We start from the raw sequence: 22,874 nt of genomic DNA on the forward strand, positions 1-22,874 counted from the left end.
GGCTCAGCACGGTTAAATTGGGGCCATGTCACAGGATGGGGAGATTGGAATGGTTTCATGTAGTTGGTTGCAGTAAAAGAAGTGTATATAATTGGCTGTTCGTATCTCCTACATAGCAGGCATTTGTGTGCTGAATGAATAAGAGAGAATGAATAAATGAACAAAGGTGCTTATAAAAACCAGAGAGTGACAGTTTCTTTTGTGATGCTGAGATGGGTGGTTAACGTCCAGCGCAAAGAAGAAAATGGCCCACTAATGTTCAGATTGTGTGCTATAGGTTGAATGTTTCCCCCTCAAATTTAGATATTGAGATCCTAACCCTCAGTGTGATGGTATTAGCAGGTAGGGTTGGGAGGTGATTAGGTCATAAGGGTGGAGTACTCATGAATGGGATTAGTGCCCTTATAAAAGAGACCCCAGAGAGCTCCCTTGCCCTTTCCAGCATGTGAGGACACATTGGGAAGACCGTCATCTATGAACCAGGGTGTGGGCTCTCACTGGACTTGGAATCTTCCAGCACCTTGATCTTGGGACTTCTCAGCCTCCATAACTGTGAGAAATAAATGTTTGTTATTGAAGCCCCCCCCGCCCCAGCAAATAAAAATCAGAGAGCACTAACATTCCTTTTGTGATAGGCTCTAAAAATGAAAAATTTGAGAATGTAGAGTATGCCATTAAAAGGCCTTTCACTGGGGCACCTGGGTGGCTCAGTCGGTTGAGCATCCATCTCTTGATTTTGCCTCAGGTCATGATCTCATGGTCATGGGATTTAACCCTGCATCAGGCTCTGCACTGACAGCACATGGCCTGGTTGGGATTCTCTCTCTCTCTCTCTCTCTCTCTCTCTCTAACATAAACAAACAAACAAACAAACATTAAAATACCCTCCACTGAAGTCATAAGATGTGACCTAATACAGCCAGATTATTTAGATCATATATAAAATTTGGGTGACTTTGTGTTTTTTTGTTTTGTTTTTAAGAGAAAAGACTATTTCAGGTAAGTTTAGAAAACAGGGTACAGGTTGTTGGAAATATTGTAAGTTTAGTGAGTGGTTCCAAAAGTGAAATAAGAGTTTTGGTAAGAGTGGTGCTTAGGTGGCTCTCAAGAGTTTGACTCTTGGTTTCAGCTCAGGTCATGATCTCTGGGTTCATGAGATCAAGCCCTACATTGGGCTCTGTGCTGACAGCACGGAACCTGCTCGGGAATCTCTCTCTCCCTCTCTCTCTCACATGCACGCACTCTTTTTTGCTCTCTCTCAAGATAAATAAATTTAACAAGTTTCGGTAATAAATTGCTGCTTCATAACAAGTTTGAGTTGATAATGGGTTTTGTTTTTGTTTTTTCTTGCTAGGAAGCTGTGTTCTCTAAGTTTATATGGCTACCTCTCTCCTGTTTCACTTTATGTGTTTGGTCCCTTTTATATCATGTTTGAATGAAATCATAGCTTAAATTAGTGTCTGTAGTATCTTTAAAAATTCTAGTCATTTGAGATTGATAATTAAAAATTCTATAATATTTCATGAAAAGAAATTCACTAGCCTAAAACCTTCTTGTTGAGGTGTTTTAAATTTTTTAATGTTTATTTTTGAGAGAGAGACACAGACTGTGAGCCAGTGAGGGGCACAGTGAGAGGGAGATAAGCCAAAGCAGGCTCCAGGCTCTGAGCTGTCAGCCTAGAGCCCGACGCGGGGCTTGAACTAATGGACTGGTTTGCAAGATCATGACCTGAGCCGAAATCGGAAGCTTTAACTGAGCTACGCAGGTGCCCCAAGGTCTTACTTTTAAATAAAAAGGGGTATTTAATAATTGAACATATACACATATACAGATGAATCTGAATCTTAAGTTTTAAACAGTGTAAGTTTACTACATCATGCCCTGTTAATTCTTTATTCTATAGTTCCTTGCATTCATTTGTTTAAGATGGTAGTACATTTATTGAAAAGTAATAATTGTGTTTTTCAGCTGTCTTTTGGGAACGTTGCAATGAATTACAAGACATTGAGAAAATTATGGCTCAGATTGAACGTGGAGAAGCAAGAATTCAACGAAGGATCAGTATCAAGAAAGCCCTGGATGCCAAAGTACTTTATTTCATAATTTAAAAATTATTATTAGATTGTTTTAATTGATACAGTGATTAGTTTTGACTTATTACACATTTAGTTAAAATCACTATTTTGTTTAAATTTATAGATTGCAAGATACAAGGCTCCATTTCATCAGTTACGTATTCAGTATGGAACCAGCAAAGGAAAGAACTATACTGAGGAAGAAGATAGATTCTTGATTTGTATGTTACACAAAATGGGCTTTGACAGAGAAAACGTGTATGAAGAATTAAGACAGTGTGTACGGAATGCTCCTCAGTTTAGATTTGACTGGTTTATCAAGTCTAGAACTGCCATGGTATGTATTCTTTTCTTATTTCCTTCAACTTTTTATCTTGAAAAATTTCAAATGTCATATATTCCTCATTTAGATTCTTTAATGGTTAACATTTTGCCACGTTGGCTTTCTCCCCCTACCCACATATACATTTGTACATATATACATAGAATCTGTATGTACACATAGAGCCTATATTTTGTATTCAGAAATACAGGAACATACCTATATTCAGAAATACGTATCTGTATCTGATATTCATAAATATACATTCTATATTTCTGAGCCATTTGGAAGTAAGTTGAAGAAATCATGAGTGTCCACCTCTAAATACTTAAACATTTATCTCCTAGAAATAAGAACTTTTCCTTACATAACCATAATACCTTTATCCTACCTGAAAATGTGAACAGTGATTCAGTAATGTCATCTGGTATACAGTCCCATGTACAAAATTTTCCAGTTTCTCTCAAAGTGTCTTTCATAGCTGTTTTCTTAAATTGATGATCTAGGCAAGGTTCACATATTGCATTTTGTTGCTGATCCTCTTTAGTCTTTTTCAATCTACAACTTTTTGTTTTTCATGACAAATGGCTTTTTAAGGTACCTGAACTTACTGTTTTCTAGAATGTCCCACATTTTTTTTGTTAAAAAATTTTAATGTTTATTTTTGAGACAGAGTGTGAGGAGGGGAGGGGCAGAGAGAGAGAGACATACAGAATCTGAAGCAGGTTCTCCAGGCTCTGAGATGTCAGCACAGAGCCCGATGCGGTGCTCAACCCACAAACTGTGAGATCATGACCTGAGCCAAAGTCGGACGCTTAACCCACAGAGCCACCCAGGCACCTCATAGAATGTTCCACATTTATCTCGCTCATTTTTAGATTTAGGTTAAGCATTTTTGGCAAGAATGTGACATAAGTGATGTGTACTTATTGCATCACGTCAGGGGGCACGATGACATAGGTTGTCCCCCTCTTGGTGATGCTAAGTTTGATCACTTGGTTAAAATGGTGACCACCAGAGCTGTCCACTTTAAAGGTACACTTCCCCATTTGTAATTAGGCAGGTGGTGCTTCACGCTGTGTGAGCAACTTAAGGATTTATTTTCAATGAGAAGGAATTGTTGCCTAAGTGAGTCTTTAAAAGAATATTATGAGACAGAGAATAATTAAGTAGAAAAGATATTTTAGCTTCATGCAATTTACTTTGTTACTTCCTAATGTAAATTGTGTGCCTGTTAAATTTTAATGCTGCTTAACAGAGTTCAAATTGATATTGAATGGTTTTTAAAATGCAACACATTTTTTTTTTTAAATTTTTTTTTAACGTTTATTTATTTTTGGGACAGAGAGAGACAGAGCATGAATGGGGGAGGGGCAGAGAGAGAGGGAGACACAGAATCGGAAGCAGGCTCCAGGCTCTGAGCCATCAGCCCAGAGCCTGACGCGGGGCTCGAACTCACGGACCGCGAGATCGTGACCTGAGCTGAAGTCGGACGCTTAACCGACAGAGCCACCCAGGCGCCCCAAAATGCAACACATTTTTAATGTTAGCATTGTCAGTCTTTTGTCAGCTGAGGTAATTAAGACAAAAGTAGCTTTATATAGCCTAAAAATTAAAAGCTCCAGAAACTAACAGTTCAAATAATGGACATTTTTAAGTAGCTGCTATCTTTCATAAATGTTTTCTTGGCCAAAAGTGGAAATAAGGGTGCAAAGCAATGCTTAATGTTTTGTTTGATTCATTTATGTATGTATGTATGCATGTATGTTTATTTATTTATTTTTAGAAAGAGAGCAATCAGGGAAGGGGCAGAGAGAGGGAGAGACAGAATCCCAGGCAGAATCCTGCACTGACTGTGCAGAGCCTGATGTGGGGCTCGAAGCCACAAACAGTGAGATCATGACATGAGCTCAGAGTCAGATGCTTAACTGACTGAGCCACACAGGTGCCCCTTACTTATTTATTTTTTTGTGAAAATTTTTAAATGTGTATTCATTTCTGAAAGAGAGAGACAGAGCACAAGAGGGATGGGGTGGAGCGAGAGGGAGACACAGAATCTGAAGCAGGCTCCATGCGCCAAGCTGTCAGCACAGAGCCTGATGTGGGGCTCGAACCCGTGAACCGCGGGATCATGACCCAAGTCGAAGTCAGACACTCAACCGACTGAGCCACCCAGGTGCCCCATATTTTTTTAAAAGGTTATTTATTTATTTTGAGATTGAGAGAGAGAGTGCAGGCTGGGAAGGCCAGAGAGAGAGGGGGAGACAGAATTCCGAGCAGGCTCTACACCGCCGGTGCAGAGCCCAACGTGGGGCTCGAACCCACAAACCATGAGATCGTGACCTCAGCTGAAATCAAGTCAGATGCTTAACTGACTGAGCCACCCAGGTGCCTCTGATTCATTTTATATTTTAAGTTCAAGCTGAACTGAAAAAAAGGAAAAATCTGGGTTGCTGCACTGAAGACGCTAATTCTGGCAGATAAGATCAAGTATTTCTTAAAACTATAACATAAATTTAGAGTGTTCTTGGACTATTAGAATATATCTATCAAGTTTATGAAATACATAATGCTGGAGAGCTAGCAAATACTTTGGATCAAGCCAGGATTCAAAAGGAACTAGAGAAATTGGAATGATGGATAGGTTGAGTCTCACAACATAACATTCAATAGACATAAATTTAAAGTGCTCTGCTTACACAAAAGAATATGAAGAGGTTTATGTTAATAAGGTATAGTAGGAAGAATTGAATTAAAAAATAAGAATAAAAAAGGTAAGAATTAATTTGTAGCATGAAAGCCAGAAGTTTGATGTAGGAAAGAGTTGTTTGACAGGGTTCTTTGGATCATTGAAATAGATTATTGAAGAACGGTATAGAATAGCTTTTCTGTTAGCTTTGAAAGAGATTCTGCTTTGACTGTCTGAAGGCTTTGGCAGTGAGCTAGTTGGCCTTTTAAGGTGTCTTCTAACTCAGTGCATCTATGACCATGTTTAGCAGAGAACTCCTTTCAAAGGCCATGAGTTTAAAAATTTTAGCCATTTGGAGTTTCATGTGTGTAATGATCTAATGTAGAGAAGCACCAACAGCTTGTAAAAGACAAATGCCTACCTGCATTTGTCAGTGAATCATGTTTTAGATCATAAATGCCCTTTTATGTGATAGATCATTTGCTGGATTTTGAGTATTATTTCAGTAATATGTTACTAATTTTTTAAAATGTTGAGAGTTTGATGCTGTTTTCAGTCCCTAGAATCATTAAACTAAAGCAGAGGATGAAACATTCACAAGTGCAAGAAAAACCTTATATTATTTGAAATACATGAACATGGCTATAGGACTACATATCCTTATTTCATTTTCTAAATAAAAAAACCAGTATATTATTAACAACCACTAGATGGCTCTGAACTCCCTTGTAAAGATCCTCATTTTCCTCCATCTTCTTTCTACAAAGCATTTACTTCTTTCTTTACTAAGAGATTTAAATCTCCTATGTATATTTTCCAAAGAGCAAATATTAACTCATTAGGTGAATATGAAGTGAAACCTTTATTTTATTTGTTAATAATGAAGATACCTTTGTCATTCTGGAAGGTGGAATTTATGTTTTCTAAAGAATCTTTAAGAACATATAATAGTTTATTTTATATTTAAATATTTTAACCCAGAGTTTTTTGTTTAACTTTTCTATCATATTGCTTTTTATTTCCCTCCTAGTTAATGGATAATTTTTACTTATACTTCTGGATTTAGAGTATAAGTAATATATTTTAGAACATGCATATATTTATAAGGTGTTTTTGGAATATTTCATGACAACATCAATTATTAGGGAGTTAAAGGAATGGAGTATGTATTAATAGATGATCCATTTGCCCTCCTTATTTTAAATAATTGCTCTCATACAGTGAGAATCTCATGTACAATCTAGGAAGAGAACTTTCCCCTTGGAAAGAGGCAGTTTTCATTTCCAATATTAATTTGTTTCATTGAAAAATCCTATCTTAGAAACACAGAGGATGTAGTTTGATTATGTGCGTGTGTCACTGTGTTCAAATTAAAATCTTATTAATGATTAAACTTTAAACTTAGCTTACCAAAGAAGCTATCTTTAAAAACAGAGTTTTGCTTAAAAGTGACTCTTCTTTCCCAGGGATGCCAATAAATAGTGTGAAATACTTAGGAAAAAAGTGGGAACCTTGGTAGTTATATTTTATTCAGACATCTCAAAGTACTGAATTCATGGCTCCTGACTTAACTAACAGTCTTAAAGTGCTTAAAGGCATGAACCTCCACTTCTAAATATGCTTCACTTTTAAAGCCTTCAGCTAAAGTATGAAGATTTCTTTGAGGCTTTTCTCCATTTAAAAATGCTGGCTATACAAAAGAGAAAATGAGTTTTAGTTCTATTTCTGTGTGCTAAAAAGATAGTGATTTTTTTCTCTGAGAACTTGTGTGGTCTTTAAGTAAGCAATCAGTCTCTATTGAACTACATAAACAAGTAGGAAGGATATGATCAATTTAGTTTTTTAAGCTCAGAGCATGTGAATTGCCCTACCATTTCCTTCGAAGAAAAATATCTTATAATGGGGTCTTAGTTGTAGGACATTCACAGATGATCAAAGTTAAAAGGACCTTTACCAAGTGATTATAAAAGGAAATGATAATACTCTGTGTTTATATAGTACCTTTTATGTAATGCTTGCCAATCTGTTTACTAACATGAGCTTATTAATTTTTTTGCCATTCCTTTTAGGGAATGAGTTTCAGGATATTATCTCCATTCATTTAGTGACAGACTAACATGACTGGGAGATTGGAGAGGAACCTGAGAGGTCCAAAAGATCTTCCACATTAGTCAGTTTACTGGAAAGGACATGTGGAAAATACCCAAAGTTCAACCAGTAATTCCTTAGACCTGCTTAGGTCCTTTTAAGGACTTCAAGAAGAAAAGGCAGAATTTAACTCTCTGAGCTAAAGAACATTTCTTGATATAACTATTTATTGCATCCTTTACAGAATTGCTTTGACTCTTAATTTGAGTCAGAAAACATTCTTACCTTTTAGCCTCTGAGGAGCTGTTTTCTTTCCTCTCACAGCCACCTCAGGAAGCTGTGTGTGCATTGCCTGTGGCCATGTACCTTGGAGCTGAATCAAAGTATTAGTAATGAGTTGTTTACAATTACTGTGCCTTAGGTAGTTAAATGAATTTTTCTGATAGCATCTGAGAAAAAGAATCACACACTGTTGCATACAGTGTAATAAAAGCTTCACGTTATTACTGTTTGTTTTCAAATCACAACTTTGTTATTAATGGAAGTGTTCCTTATTTAAAATTAAGACACTGACATCTCATTAGAATTGCAGGAGAAAAAATACTTTCTAGAAAATATTGCTATAGCTTTTTATTAGCTTGCTTCCTTTTTTATAGGTTTATCAGTGATAGTAAATGATAATTGGGTTACTAGTTCAGCACAGGATATTTTATAAATTATCTGTCCAGTTAGAGAAGGATTTTCTTTATAGATACTTTAGAAAAATGAAAGTCAAATGAAAACATTTTCCACTTAATTCAGTAGTCGCAATAACATTTTGGTTTGTTGCTTATGCAGCATAGTCTAGGAAATTTCTTACAGAGTGCTGCTTGTTTTTTTTTTTAAATTTTGTGTATTAGCACTTAATTGTGTGATAATAGCTAATACTGATATTTTGGAGCATTACAAAGAAATGTGAAAATATCAATTACACTATTGGTAAAGTTGGTGAACTGTAATATATACTGATGGATTCTTCTTGACTGTAGAATTATTAAAATATTAAAAAAATATATTTATGCTCATAGGAATATATTTCCTCATGCATTTAAAAGACTGAATTGTCCCTTTTCAGCCTTAAGTTTGAAAAAGGGTCTATACAGAGGCATGTACAGGAGAGGTAGTGCTTAACTGCCTTGGGGTTAGGTTAGAGGAATGGCTTCACAGAAGAGGTCCTTCTTGGATCCAAGTCTAGGAAAACTAGGAAATGGCCATGGGACTACATTCTGGGTTGTGGAAACAGCATATGAAGAAATTGCAAGGAGGTTAGGATAAGTAGGGAGGTACTCAGAGAAGAAGAGATAGCTGGCTGCCAAATTGTGAAGGGCCTTCTCTGCTGTACAGAAGTCTTCTTCGTGTCTATAGGAAATGGAAAGAATCATTGAAAGATTTTAATAGGGCAGTGACAGTGATCAGATTTACATTTTAGAAATACTGTTCTGTGCAAGTGGGCAAATGTCTGCCTCAATTACCATATAGGCTGATTATCACCAAATTTCTATCTCTGTCTTTTCTCTGTTCCTCCTTTTTTCCCCCTTCCCTTGGCTAATGTATCACCATCTGCCCTAGATTCCTTTTTTTTTATACTGCTGCTCTCTTAACCCTCAAGTGCATTGGTTATATCTAAAGGGACCAGCATAGCACCTTGCACAAAGTAGGCATTCAGTGAATAAATGGGCATGGAACATTTGTACTTTAGTTGGCTTCTGTCTCATAGTCTCCTGTAGCTGGATCAGATTTGGATAGAAAGTAATGTAGGAATGACTCTGAGTTCTTTTCTTTTTGTCTACCTTTTTCTAATGAGAGACTTTATTTGACTTTCATACCTGAATTTTTTATTTTTTTGTAAGTTTGAAAAGCCTGATATAAATATCATGTGCTTTACTAGCAAATACAGTGTTTAAGACTGAACTGTTCTAGCAATCTGAAATACAGTAAATGCACTAACAGGGGTCCATTTTATGTATTTATACTTCTGTGTTATCTTGTGAGGAAGTGACAAAAACATTTTATAAATGATGTTTAAATGGCAGCAGTTATGTAAAAGTATCATAACTTTTGATACTTGTGTGAGACATATATGATATATTTATTAGAATATTAACTCCCATTTAACTGCCAATATGCTTGGACCCTGAGATTCTAATATAGAATGCTGTTGCATTATTTTTAAGTATGATAAATGTTCAAAAGTGACAGCCTGGAAAATATACCAGAGAATGTATAGTTAAAGGTATTGATTCTAGAAGGAAAATATAGGGAGGTAATAAAAGAGCAAAGGAGAAAAATACCAATATTCTTTTACTAAGAATTGTAGAAGAAAATTCTGACTTTTTAGAACTACCTACAAATTTAGAGGCGCAAATGTGAAGTGCAATTTATTTTTTTTCCCTTGTTCATTCACCTGCTTTTGACTTTGAACTATAACAAGCACAGACCTTCTGTCATTCAGACTTAGGCAGGCTTAGTGTCTAGGATTTCAGTACATAGGAAGTGTAACATGGAGCCTCTTTAATCTCTTTCAATAAGTCACTTCAAGTCTATTGATGCTTTCTGTGCCTTTTGAATTGATGCTTTGAAGCTGAGTATTGGGGCAAAGGATATTTGAACTTGGTGCCTGGTGTGATTGATATTCAACACACAGTAAAGGGCAGCACTGCTTATTGCAAATATTTCATCATTTATTAAATAAAGTAGAGATACATATCCTAGTATTCAAAAGTTGAATAGTACTTTTGAAAAGTATTTCAAAAGTTGAAACATGGGTGACTTTGCATTGAATAGAATCACAAACCATTAAGAAGGTATGGAAAAACCAAGGCACCACAATTTGTTTAAAGTAAATCTAAAGACTATAGTTTAAAACGGGTTGGCAGACTACAGCCTGCCCCCCACCAACCTGTTTTTGTATTGGCCTGCAAGCCAAGAATTATTTTTAGATTTTCAAATGGTTGGAAGAAAATTAAAAAGCTATTTTGTGAAATGTGAAAATTATACAAAATTCAAATTTTAGTATCTGTAAGTAAGGTTTTATTGGAACACAGCCATACTCATTCATTTATGTATTATCTACAGCTGCTTTCATGCTACAGTGGTAGAGCTGAGTAGTTGTGACAGAGACTGTGTGGTCTGCAAAGCTGAAACTATTTACTGTTTGGCTCTTCACAGAGAAGATGTGCTGAGCTCTGGTTAAAAGAATGTGGGTAAATGCAGGTTAAATGAATCAGGTTAAATGAAGGATGGGTAAAGGGAGAGGCTATTTAGCTCGAAAGAGAGGTGTTTGGGAGGTGTTCGGGAGGTGTTTGTGATGGAGGCATGGGAACTGCCTATAATATTTGAAGGATTGTCATACAGAAGAGGGAATCAGCTTGTTCTCTGTGAGTATAAGAATTAGACCTAGAACCAGTTGTTGGAAATATAAGGTAGCATTGCATTATGGAACATTTTTAATTTGTCCAAAGGTGGAATAGAAAACCTTGGGAGGTAGTCTATTGGTATTCCCATCATTGGAAGAATTCAGACGGGTCAGACAACTAACTAGCAAGGACCTAGTAGAAAGGATTCAGCATCATCTTGAATGATTTTTAAAGTTTTCTAATCTTGAGAGTCTGTAATTTTATGAACTCACACAACCGAGAATCTGTATCAAGGGAAGATTTCCCAGTACAAAATACACCTTTGAGTACATCACTGCTTCTGCATAGAAATCCATTAATGAAATCTTTTTGTCAACTAAATTAAGTAAAATTCTTCAGTTCTCCACTGGTAGTGTCTAGGTTCTTTGTATTTTGATCCAAACTTAGCCTCATCTATCTTAACCTGCACAGCATCTCCCACCTTGGTTTCTACCAAACATTGTTCTAGGATATGCAAATCTGCGATATGTAGAACAAAGGTTCTGTGTTCAAATAGATTTAGGAAATGCTGATACTGAATCTCGTCCTTGACACTTCCAATCTACATTAGGGTACTCAAAGCTCTGAGAAGAACTTGGTTTAACTTTTTAAAACTATAGCATCTCCCACACATGTATGAACACAATACTTTTTTTCCTTTCGCCACCACTATTCACACTGCAGACCAGTTTTCCATTTGTCATTTTTGTATTCTTTTTTGTTTTTTGTTGTTTTTGCATTCTCTCTCTTCCTCTTATGTGCTGTTTTTCTCCCTCCAACTTCATTCCTAATCCTGCGTTTGGAAATGGTGAAAAAGATAATTAGACTGCAGAGTTTGTGGAAACTTTTTGAGACCACACAAAACACTCCCTGTAACCCCAGGAAAATAGGAATATAAAGAGGTGCAAGAATTTAGGAGAATATGAATGTGAAAGGAGAAATTATGTAAGATGAAGGTGCTTTAGATGTCATGAAATTTTTCATAGTCACTTAGTTATTCAAAAAGTGATTCACTGTTTTATTGGTAATCTGGCCTTTTGCCTTGTAATTTCTGGTTTCAGCTAGTGTTCTGTTTATGATACCATCTGTTTAGTTAGGCAGTGTTTAAGCATGTGAATAAAAAATGGGGTTGATATCTATAGAGGAAGTGACATTACCTATGCTAGGAAGGTAATATCCATACTCTCCCACTCCTTGGTGCTGTTCTCTAGAGAGGGTATTTTTCTGTGTCTGGAGTAGTGACAGGTTAAAAGGAGTAAAGGTGAGAACTTATTATACAGTCTATTTATAATCATTTGGAGATGTTCTCCTTCCCAGCATATGACACAGTCTCAAAAGTATTAGTTCCCCTGAATCACCCATACGAACCATGAACCTGTATCTTACAGACATCTTCAGTCACTGGCTGCTATTACTTATTGAGAATAATAACAGCCAGAGGGTATAGCTTAATGATTCAAGAATCAGCTTCACATAAAGACTCTATCTAGTCTCCCTAGAAACCAACAATCAAATCTCATCAGGGTCAACTTAGCCCTTTTTATAATAGATAAATTGAATAACATGCTGTTTAGTTTGTATGTGTGTTATTGAATGAAGGTATGGAGAATATTTGGTCTGCATATTAAAAACATCAGTATTGTTTTGGTAAGTAAGGATGTTATTTTTCCTAAATTATTTAACCTTGTATAATTGAGGATGCAGAAGAAACGTGAATGTACCAGTGTTCTGTAAGGTTATTTTTAATAAATAGTAATATACATATTTTTTTAAATAGTAATATTTTAAAAACAATAAGAGGATTTGTTTTTCTGGTTACACTGCCTTTGGCTTTCTGCCTCCTTTTGGGCTTGAATTTTTAGAGAGTAGAAAATGCTTGGATAGTCAATAATATTTCTGTATGTATCATTTCCTATGTTGTATGTCATTTTCTGGCTTTTATTTGGAAAAGTAAAAGTGTATTAAAAAGTCACTTGCCATTTCTTAAAAATGTTATAGATTGCCCAAGAGTTACACATTCCTTGCATAAATTTGGAAAATACAGACTAGTATAAACATGAAAATAAAAGTTAGCATTGGTCCTACTTTTAGAGATAGTTGCTGCTAACTGGTAATGCTGTAGTTAGTAATCTCTCCGCTATTCTTCTGTATATATGTATATAGTAAGATGTGTCTGTGTATTCCATTTTTAAATGATCACAAATTTCGTTCTCTGTATTTCCATGCTAAAAAAATAATAACTTCTCCAAATATTCTTTTGTAAATTTTTGTATACATCTCTTATTTTCTTACATTAAGTTTCTAGGAATGGAATTGTTAGCTCAAAAGGTAGGAGATTTTTAAGATGCTTCATTGATACTCCCAAATTGCCTTCTAGGAAGGTGTAGTATATATTATTTTAAAGACTTTACTTTTAAGTAATCTCTATACCCAGTGGAGCTCAAACCCACAACCCCGAGATCAAGAGTCATGTGCTCCACTGACTGAGCCAGCCAGGCGCCATGAACGTAGTATATGAGTATTAGTCTGCTTGGGATGCCATAACAGAATACCGCAAATGGGGTGGCTTAAACAGAAGTTTTTCACAGTTTTGGAGACTGGAAGTCCAAGATCAAAGTGTCAGCAGGGTTTGTTTCTGGTGAGGTCTTTCTGCCTGGCTTATAGATAGTGTCTTCTTGCCTTGTGTTCTCATATGGCCATTTGTCTGTAAGAGTGTAGAGAGAGGTATCTCTGGGTGTTTCTTCCTCTTCTTATAAGATGACCAGTCCTGTCAGATTAGGGCCCCCCTCCTTACAATCTCATTTAACCTTAATTAACTCCTTAAAGGCTTTATCTTCAAACAGTGGTCACATTGTGGGGGTGTTAAGTTTCAATGTATGAATTTGGGGGGAATACAATTCAGTCCATAACAGGTATTAACATTGGCATGCCATCATCAGTGAATGAAAGTTCGCATATCCCCATCTTATTGCCAATACTGGATATGTACACCACATACACATGCATGCACATATCATTGGTAATTTGATAAAGATGGCTTTGTTTCACTTTGCATTTCTTTGATCGTTAGTTTATTTAGTTTATTTATTTATTTAATTTTCTTTAACTCCAAGTTAGTTAACATATAGTGTAATAATGGTTTTGATCATTAGTTTCAGTGAAAATTTTGTAAATATGTGGACATTTAAATTTTTTATGAGTTTTCTATTCTTGTACTTTGACCATATTTTTGTTGGGGGTTCTTTTTCAAAATTTTTTAATGTTTATTTATTTTTGAGAGAGAGAGCGAGTGAGCGAGCAGGGGAGGGGCAGAGAGAGAGGGAGACACAGAATCCAAAGCAGGCTCCAGGCTCCAAGCTGTCAGCACAGAGTCTGATGCGGGGCTTGAACTCATGAGCCATGAGATCATGACCTGAACCAAAGTCAGACGCTTAACTGACTGAGCCACCTAGGCGCCCCTGTTGGGGGTTCTTAATTGCCAGTAAACCTACATTTTCATTTGTGTGTTTAGCTATGTTGTATGTATCATACCCTGTTGCTAATACAGAAAAGGAATTGTACTTTAAAATGTTATTTATCTATGATTTACCTTCAAATACAGCTGTGTATGCAGGGTTAATATATGTGAGTATCCATATTAATGAATCATATGTTTAATGCTCACCATACATTTATAAGCACTATTTATAGTTTGGATGCATTGATTTGCTGGCAGTGAAATATAGGTAGTGGCAAGGTTAAGGCAAAATCTTTTCAGCTATTGTTTTCTCTGCATTAACAAATACAGCAGTGTTTCCTGAGATGTGCTCCTCAGGACTCTGATCCTACAAGATGTCCTGTGAGAAGAGATTTCTGTTGGTTGAATAGCTTTGAGAACTGCTTGCATCCTACATCTCCCACCTAGTGCTTGAGAGTGCTCATCAGGAACTGAGAAGCCCTGTATGTAGTAAAGAAATCTGTTGTACATCTGTAGCCTGAATACTTCCAAAACTTATTTTGGCAATAGGACCTTCCCCCTTTTTTGTTTCTGTGATTTTTGTTGACTTTTATTTTGAAACGATTCACAGGAAGTTATAAAGAAATGTACAGGAAGGTCCCATTCACCCTTCACCAAGTTTTCCCCAATGGTAACATCTTGCATAGCTATACTACAATGTCAAATCAGAAAATCCGTAGTAGTATAATCCATAGAGTTTATTTGGATTTCATTGGTTATACATGCACTTGTGTGTGTGTGTGTGTGTGTGTGTGTGTGTGGTTCAATGCAGTTTCATCACTTGTAGGTGTGTATAATCAGCACCACAAGACTCCTTTATGCTAGTTTTTTATAGTCACACACATTTTCTCCCCCTTTCCTACCTCCTGGCCACCACTGATAAGTTCTCCATTTCTAAACTTTTGTTATTTCAAGAATGTACTGTAAATAGAATATGGTAAATAATTGTTTGAGATTGGCTGTTTTCACTCCATGTAATTCACTTTTGGTTCATCCAGGTTGTTGTGTACCAATAGTTCTTTCCTTCCTATAGCTGAATAGTATTTCATTGAATGGATGGACCACAGTTGGTTTACCCATTCACCGCACTGGATGACATTTACCCCCTCCTCATATTTTTGGTGGAATCCATTAATATCCTGTATGAATATTGTTCTGAAGTAAATCAACTTTAGAAATCCTGTACGACAGAAATGATACAATAAATAATTACAACTTTTTAAAGATTATGCCGGAGTTGCAGAAATTAAAAGTCTGTTATTATTTGGTTTAGGAATTCCAGAGACGCTGTAATACTCTGATTTCATTGATTGAGAAAGAAAATATGGAAATTGAGGAAAGAGAGAGAGCAGAAAAGAAGAAACGGGCAACTAAAACTCCAATGGTAAAATTTTCAGCATTTTCCTAACTTTTAGGTAGATCTCACTTTTTTTACATAATTAAAATGCCTATATTATGTTTAATGCCACGTGATACCTATTATAAAAACTGTTTTTATGAAGTGCTAATTTGTTTTTGACAGAAAAAGAATACACTACAACTGCATTCCTTATTTGTTTGTAGAACATATGGTTAGGAACTCCCTAGTGAGAGGGCTCAATATTTTAAAAAATTCCTCATGACTTTAAGCAGAAGTATAATGCAAGTAAAATCCTTTGAATGGAGAGTCAAGTTGTCGTGGGGGAGTAGAAGAGGGGTGGGGTGGGATGGGATGGGGCTGAGGTTGAAACTTGGAGTTCTGATTTGATCAAATAAGTTTTCTGATCTTTGTGGAACTATGAGTACAAATGAGACTTGGAGCAGACAGCAAAGCTTTACTTGGTCTACTTGGTAACAAATGAATTGCTGAATAATAAGATGACTTGGTTTTAATCCAGTCAGGTCGCCTTGTATAGCTACAATTTGAAATATTCTTTAATAGCTCATAGTATTTGAGTGTGGTTAAGTAAACTACCATATTTCATCAGGTCTAAGATGCTTCCTGTTGTAAGAAACAGCATCACTTTCTATATTGCTAAGTGACACTGCTGCCAACTAACTCATTTGTCATCAATTGTAAGATGCATCCTGATTTCAGAGATGCTAAAGTGAAAAAGAAATGCGCATCATAGAATATATGAAATATGGTGCTTTAACATCTATCATAAGGTTTTAAAAATAAATAGCATTTGCCTAGAAAACTTTAAGTATTAAGTAGTTCTTTAACATGAGAGTACATTTATGGTACCCTGTGTAAGTAGACATTTGCTGACTATTTTTGATGGGTATTTTATGTCTTTTAAAAAAAAAGTCTTTGAAGGTTATTTTACATTGGGTTATATATTTTGTTGGGCTATATAGAACATTAACTGTGAGTATAACATTTAAGTGAATATTCATGTTAAAATTTTTTTTTGATGCATTTACATCCTAGATTTAACATTGTTGGGCCATTTAAAAATGTGCATATTGGAGCAGAACATTAAATCTGTTTCCATTTTAGTCACAGAAAAGAAAAGCAGAGTCAGCTACTGAGAGCTCTGGAAAGAAGGATGTCAAGAAGGTGAAATCCTAAAGCCTAGAAATAAAGTTTTAAATGGGAAACTGCTATTTTCTTGTTCCCATCTTCAAATGCTAATTGCCAGTTCCAGTGTATTCATGGTACTCTAAGAAAAATCTCTTTGGTTTTGATTTCTTGCATATTTTATATATTTTACAATGCTTTCTACCTGAAATGTGTAGCTTTATATTTTATGCATTCTAGTATTTTTGTGTACTGTATTTTGTGCATTTCATGTCTTCATCAAAATCCTCTCAGTCCTTGTTCTTTTGAAGCTTGTGCTGAGGTTTTAGCTTTTCTATGTTTTATATGCCGCTGCTTTGAAAGAGAACCTAGATTCTATAGCTGTATTATTGTTGTTTCATACTTTAAATTTATATGGCTGTGGAAAAATGAATTAAAATGATTTGAGGAGAAAGACTTTTTCACTTCTTTGTTGCTTTCTTTTCTATTGAGTATGGGCTTGTATGTGTTACTGCATACTGTGATTAGCATAATAATTGTTTCTTTTGAGGTCATCTAAATATTTTTTTCCTAAAGGAATAAAGGGTGAGAACAGAAAAATATTAAAAAAAACTAATATTTGATACTGTGCTTGCTGTCAGTATGCATTACATTTAAATTATTCTCTAAATATTCAAGTGGGAAAATATAATAAAGAAATGTCTATAAGAAATTTAATTATTTCCTGTTTTTTGTGCAGTAGAAAAATAGTTGTGTTTATTGAATTGTTTTGCTCACTCTACTATGTATTTGGTTGAAAGTTAAAGCTTTGTTTGCTGACTTGTGCATGATCTTCTGTCCCATAGAGCCAGTTCAGAGGAGTCTGGGTATAACATGTAGAGTTATTACCAACTAAGTGAAGGTTACGAAATAAGTGCTATGCATGTAGAAGAATGGGGGCTGGCATCCATAGGACTACAGTTATTCTCAGAAAACAAACAATCTCAAAGTATCAGAGTTTTTATACACCAAGAGTTTATTTCTTGCTCACACTACAGATTCCACGCAGGTCAGAAGGATATGAGAATGGGAGGGGATCTGTTCCACACAGTCACTTTAAGGTTCCAGACTGACTGAGGCTCCAGTGTTTAGTATTGTGGCAGTACAATCTGGGACATGTGGCCTTTTCGGCTGCTACTGTAGGAGAAAGAGAAGCTGAAGAGTCTCATGTAGGTTCGTCATTACGTAGGCTCAGAGGTGACACATGTCACACCCACTTATATTTTATTGTCCCAAAGTAGTCACATGGTCCTGTGTATCTGAAAGAGGGCTGGCAAATGTAGGGGACAAATGGAGTGTTTAACATTACTGCCTCTGCCACGGGGCCTGTTGGCTCAGGAAACAACCTGTGTCTTTCACATGAAACTGTTGGTTTGTGATTAATCAGGATCGAGGTCAGGTTGTCAGGGGAACAGGGAAAATGAATTGGGATCTAGTGTGAAACACACAGCAAATAAGCAAAGTTGGGGAATGCAGGACAGTGATTTTCGTTACCAAACAAGGCTTGGATCACTAAAGAGTTGTTCCCCACCCTCCCACCCCCCACCAAGATCTTTTGCATTTCCTATCAGACTCTATTTAGTATATCACCAGCAAAACTTGGGTAGCCGTGCATGCAAGTCAGCATCTTTTACACCCTCAGTCTTCTCATAGGCATTCTGAAACATAGGAATAGATCTAGAAGGACAAACCAGTGTCTGCTGGACTCTTCCAAGTCTTCATTCATTGTCTAGATTTCATATTTCTTCCTGCCATGCTCCTGATTGGGTTCCTTTTACTGTTTCTATTGTTAGGGCTTAGAGTCTTGTACTCTGTTGGAGACTGGGGTGAAATGAAGGTGCTATTATGAGGTTAGGGTGATATTAGGTCAAGGGACCTAGAGATCCCCAAATCTGTCCCACTTAACTACCCTTTCTGTAAGATTCACAAAGGAGGCAAAGGTAAGCAAGGTAATTCTTCAATAGCTGGTGCTTTTGCTTCAAACTTCAATCCAGAGCTCTTAAGCCCAAAATAAAATCTTGGAATTTTGTACAGCAGTGAGATTAAATGCTGTATTACTGAGCTAGAGAAAATGATACCCAAGAGGGTTTTTTTGAAACCCCCAAGTTTTGTGCACTGAAAAACAGTGAGGGTCCTGGACTCTGATCAATCAGTTCAGCGTTTCTTAGGAATTAAGATGCAGGGTGCGTACAAGTACAATTAGGATCTTTAAACTTCTTTCATGGAAATTTAACAATCTCTGCTTGTTCTTTCTCTGTTAACCCAGAGGGGTTAATAGTTAAGCTGTATGTGACTATCTGCTTTAGGGGAGAAAATCTGCAGGTAAGTTCCTGGAACCTTTTCATGGGGCCATTTTCCTGATCCATATCATGGCTCTTATGAAACTTTTTTGGACCAAAGAGAAGTGAAATTCAGCTCTCCAAGATGTTCACTGAATACCTCTGATGTCATCCTCAGAAACTTGTGAAATGGTTTTATTCAGGACTTTAACTTAAAGGCCACACTATATATTCAGTGAAAAAATCACCACCTACTATATTCATCTTATTTTATGTACAGCATTGTTGTTGCACATAGCCTACCAAGGAGGCCCATGCAGTGAACCCCAGATGATAGCATAGTCCAAATAATACAATGTAGGAAATACAAAATGCCCAAGTCTCTATTTGAAACCTCTCTTATTGTCAGTTTTACACAGAGAAATTAAGGTATGATACAAAATTCAAAAATTCTAAGAAAGAAATCCCATTTCTAACAAGGGGCTGAGACTGATGGGGTAGTAGCCCTAGGCTTGGCTGCCCTGTTGGAGAGATAAAGCAGGACAATCAGTTTACCAGCTACTTGGAGGCCAGAGGAAGCAGAAGAGCATGCTGTATTCTTGAATACAATCATATAAATGCACAATGATCCAGCTCACCAGCAAAAATGGTCCAATCGGTTGTATGGGAATCTGACCCAACCTGATTCCTTGTTTGCAGAATGTGCAAGGAGGGAAGTGGATAGAAGAACAGGGACCCTGAGTGGTTTTCTTCACTCAAGACCTCTGTAGAAGACAAGAGGTGAATGGGTTTACCAATAATCCTTGGGCTCCCAAAGAGGCACTTGGAAAGCATCTGTCTTGATCCACTGGATACTCAGGCACTAATTTCCTTAGAATCAAAAGAAGGCAGTGAGCTCAGTAATCTCTCATTGTAATAATAGCCATTTGTATCTCATTCTTTATTGCACAGCTCCTTTTTCCCTGGCCTATGAGTGGTTATGCTATATGGAAAACCTGGATACTTGTCTCATTTCACAATTCTCCCATGAAACCTGTGCCCACATTTGGTGTATTGTCTGAGACCTTGCAGTTAAAAGAAGTTATTGCAGCTATCTTAGTTGTGGGTGTTTGGTTTGAAAAGCCTGTGCTCAACTGGTGGAGCTGTCTACTGTCACCAAAATAAAATGCTATTATTTCCCAATTACTGGCCAAGGTCCCCACTGTAGGTTATTGTTCCTCCTCTGTGGTGCAGTAGCCAATGCAGCTATTTCAGATTCCCCTGCCAGTTTCAAGTCCCATGATGGTGCTGGTGTCCACGTTGTTTTGTCTCTAGCTATTCTTAACTAACTCTTGAAATCCTCTAGTTGTCATCAAATTTCAAACTTCTATCAGAATTCTGTTCCATGTCTCCTTCATTTAGTCTGTCCAAGCTACCCTCCCCAATTGACAAGGGGTAAGATTTTCCTGTGGTTCAAATATATATAGCTAATGCCATCTGTTCTGTCCCCTATCCCTCAGCCTCATTTCTGTGTGCTCCAGCTGATTTCTAACTGCCGCTCTTTGTCTAAGGGCTTTGTCTGAGGACTTTATCAGAAGCTTTGGAAGGCTTTTCTACCCTTTGCATGATAGGCTGGAAGAACTAGAAAGTTAACACCTCTGAGTGCCTCTTAACCAAAAACTAATTGGGGTTGGTGTATAAGTACCCAAACTCTCTCACCCCTTGAGTGAGGTCTTTCTCAGGGTCCCTGTTCTTCTATCCACTTCCCTCTTTGCACATTCTGCAAACAAGGAATCAGGTTGGGTCTTTTCTATATGGTTCCCTGGAGTTTACTCAAAGAATTAAGCTCCAGTCACTCAAAGTAGTAGTTGTGTTGATGACACACTTTTTATTGACTTCGTTTCTTTCCCTGTATCACTTGTTCCTCTCTGGGTATTTTCTGGAGTCAACTCGTCGGTAATACTACTTGCCTGAGAATCATCCCAGGGTCTGCTTCTGAGGAAACCCCAATTAAGACACTCCCCTTGTATACATAGTTCTTCTTAGCCCTTAGTTATTTCATTAAAAGGTGTAGAGTGTTCAAGGAGAATATTGATTGGATAGTATATCATTGACCTGTTCTTAGGTCTACTCCTCTATGGACACCTAGCAGATGATGTGCTTGGATCAGGATATTCTGCACTGGTACAAAGTGCTAGGTTCTGATTTCTCTCCATAAACAAATGAAACGTTCTCATATAACCAGTAGCTGTGGCGTTGGGATTTCTTATTCAGCAGAGGTTAAAAGGTTACCAAGTTTTTGTAAGGCCAAAGCTAGTGCCCAGGCTATTGTCTCTATAAGTGGTGTCCGTGCTGGTTGGTGCCTCTTGCCTGTAGCAGTGGTTCACGAGATAACTGGACCAAGTGTAGGCCTTTATCACTGTGCTGTGGCATATAACTGTGCTGTGGTATCACCAGGCTTTTACATCTGTGACCTGATGATTTGTCCATTTCCTGATACATTGCTTTCCCACTAGGGAAACTTTCATCTAGGCCACTGTAATCAGATTCAAGCTATATATTTCCATTGACAGGCCGAGACATGCTTGGTTAATTTCTGATCTTTTCCCCATGAGATAGCTATTAGTATTTGTCCGTATAGGACTACCAAATTTTGTGGTCTATTTTTGAGAGTCCCCATTTACCTATGGAAGGTTGATGGTGAGTACCATGTATGTGCAGTTGTCTACCTCCCATCATGAATACAGCTTTGAACTAATATACCTCATTTGGTGGTAAAGACCAAAGCCTATTTGTTATATCTAAGACAGTAAAGATCTTTGCACCAGGTCTTATCTTTTCTAGAATATTTGGTGTGTGACCATTATCATCATCAGTTGGGATTGATAGATACCTTATTCAGTTCTCTCCCAGAATCGAGTATAAGTCTCCCAAATGCCATTTAGTTTTTGTACTGGCTATATGAGAGCATTGATGAAATATAATTTACCCATTTTCTTCTGATCGCCAAGAGTATTCCATCTATTGTTTCTCCATATGTGTTAGCTGTACTGCGTACAGGTAGGTAGACAGCCTCCCTTACCTTCATGAGGGAGGATTGCAGTTAGGTCTGGGTATATCTTTTTCTTTCATACATCTATCCTGGCTTCTAAGATGTCAAACTTTATTCTCTTTCTTTATTTCCTAATTCTTCTCTAACTTTTCTCCCATCACAACAAAAGCTCAAAGCATCTCCTGGACAAGAGTTTTAAAATATCCTGTAATCATTCTACCTGCTGACTAATAGCCTTCCACTATATCCAGGTGAACCCAGTTCTCAAAGCCAAGCCATTCTGGGTATAGGCATTACTTAATGTCTTTTTGACTTTTGGATTTGCTTTTTATTTATTAAATTTTCCTCTCCACCTCAAAGAGTCTACTTTCCCTGTGCAATAAAGCCCTCAATTCCTTTTTTATTAGTGAACTCTACATGCAGTGATTGCATCCATGCTCTGAAGCCTCTGAAGTTCACAACCATGATTAGACATTTGGTCAGTGCTCACTGAAGATACCTGATCAGGAAAGCCATTGCAAGGAATGTATTTTCTCCCAGTTAGGCCTTGCCAATCACTAAGGGTTATTTCTGTTACTCTATCCCTTTATATTTTTTCCACAAATTCATAGATGAGGATTTAGATAATGCCCAAATCAGAGTCAACATGAGAACGTATGACGGACAAGGGACTCAGAAAACTTTAGAGAAGGCATATGACACCCCAGAATTTCATCCCACCATTGTTCTCTCTTTATCCCTGGATGCAGTTTAAAACAACATTAAGAGAATTAAGAGTTTGGGCCTACCATCTACTTGGCCATGTGACTCTTTGGATCTAACAATCCAGTAGGCCAAATATGTCACACTGCTTATTTTAGGAAGACTTAGGTCATGTGCTGGACCTTTGCTGCTCCTGCAGTTTGAAGTCTGCCCTAC

General features: G+C 36.9%; 1 protein-coding gene across 10 annotated transcripts in view; it reads left to right on the forward strand.

Moving 5' to 3' along the window:
- SMARCA1 (SWI/SNF related, matrix associated, actin dependent regulator of chromatin, subfamily a, member 1) overlaps positions 1-22,874 on the forward strand; it is a 279,873-nt gene that overhangs the window by 54,838 nt on the left and 202,161 nt on the right. For 3 of the 10 annotated variants that reach the window (XR_008418391.1, XR_008418392.1, XM_053892040.1), the window contains 3 exons: positions 1,969-2,087; positions 2,200-2,412; positions 15,378-15,488. Coding sequence is in view for 8 of the 10 variants with exons in the window: in XM_053892040.1 (XP_053748015.1) it covers positions 1,969-2,087; positions 2,200-2,412; positions 15,378-15,488 (443 nt within the window). In the remaining 2 variants the exon portion in view is untranslated. Of the gene's footprint in view, positions 1-1,968; positions 2,088-2,199; positions 2,413-15,377; positions 15,520-16,517; positions 17,325-22,874 lie in introns of those variants that run through there. The other 7 variants (XM_019427037.2, XM_019427040.2, XM_019427035.2 and 4 more) reach the window with 5 other exon arrangements.

The sequence above is a fragment of the Panthera pardus genome, unplaced genomic scaffold (genome assembly GCF_024362965.1).
Source record: "Panthera pardus isolate Hobbes unplaced genomic scaffold, ASM2436296v1 HiC_scaffold_27, whole genome shotgun sequence".
Taxonomy (NCBI): domain Eukaryota; kingdom Metazoa; phylum Chordata; class Mammalia; order Carnivora; family Felidae; genus Panthera; species Panthera pardus.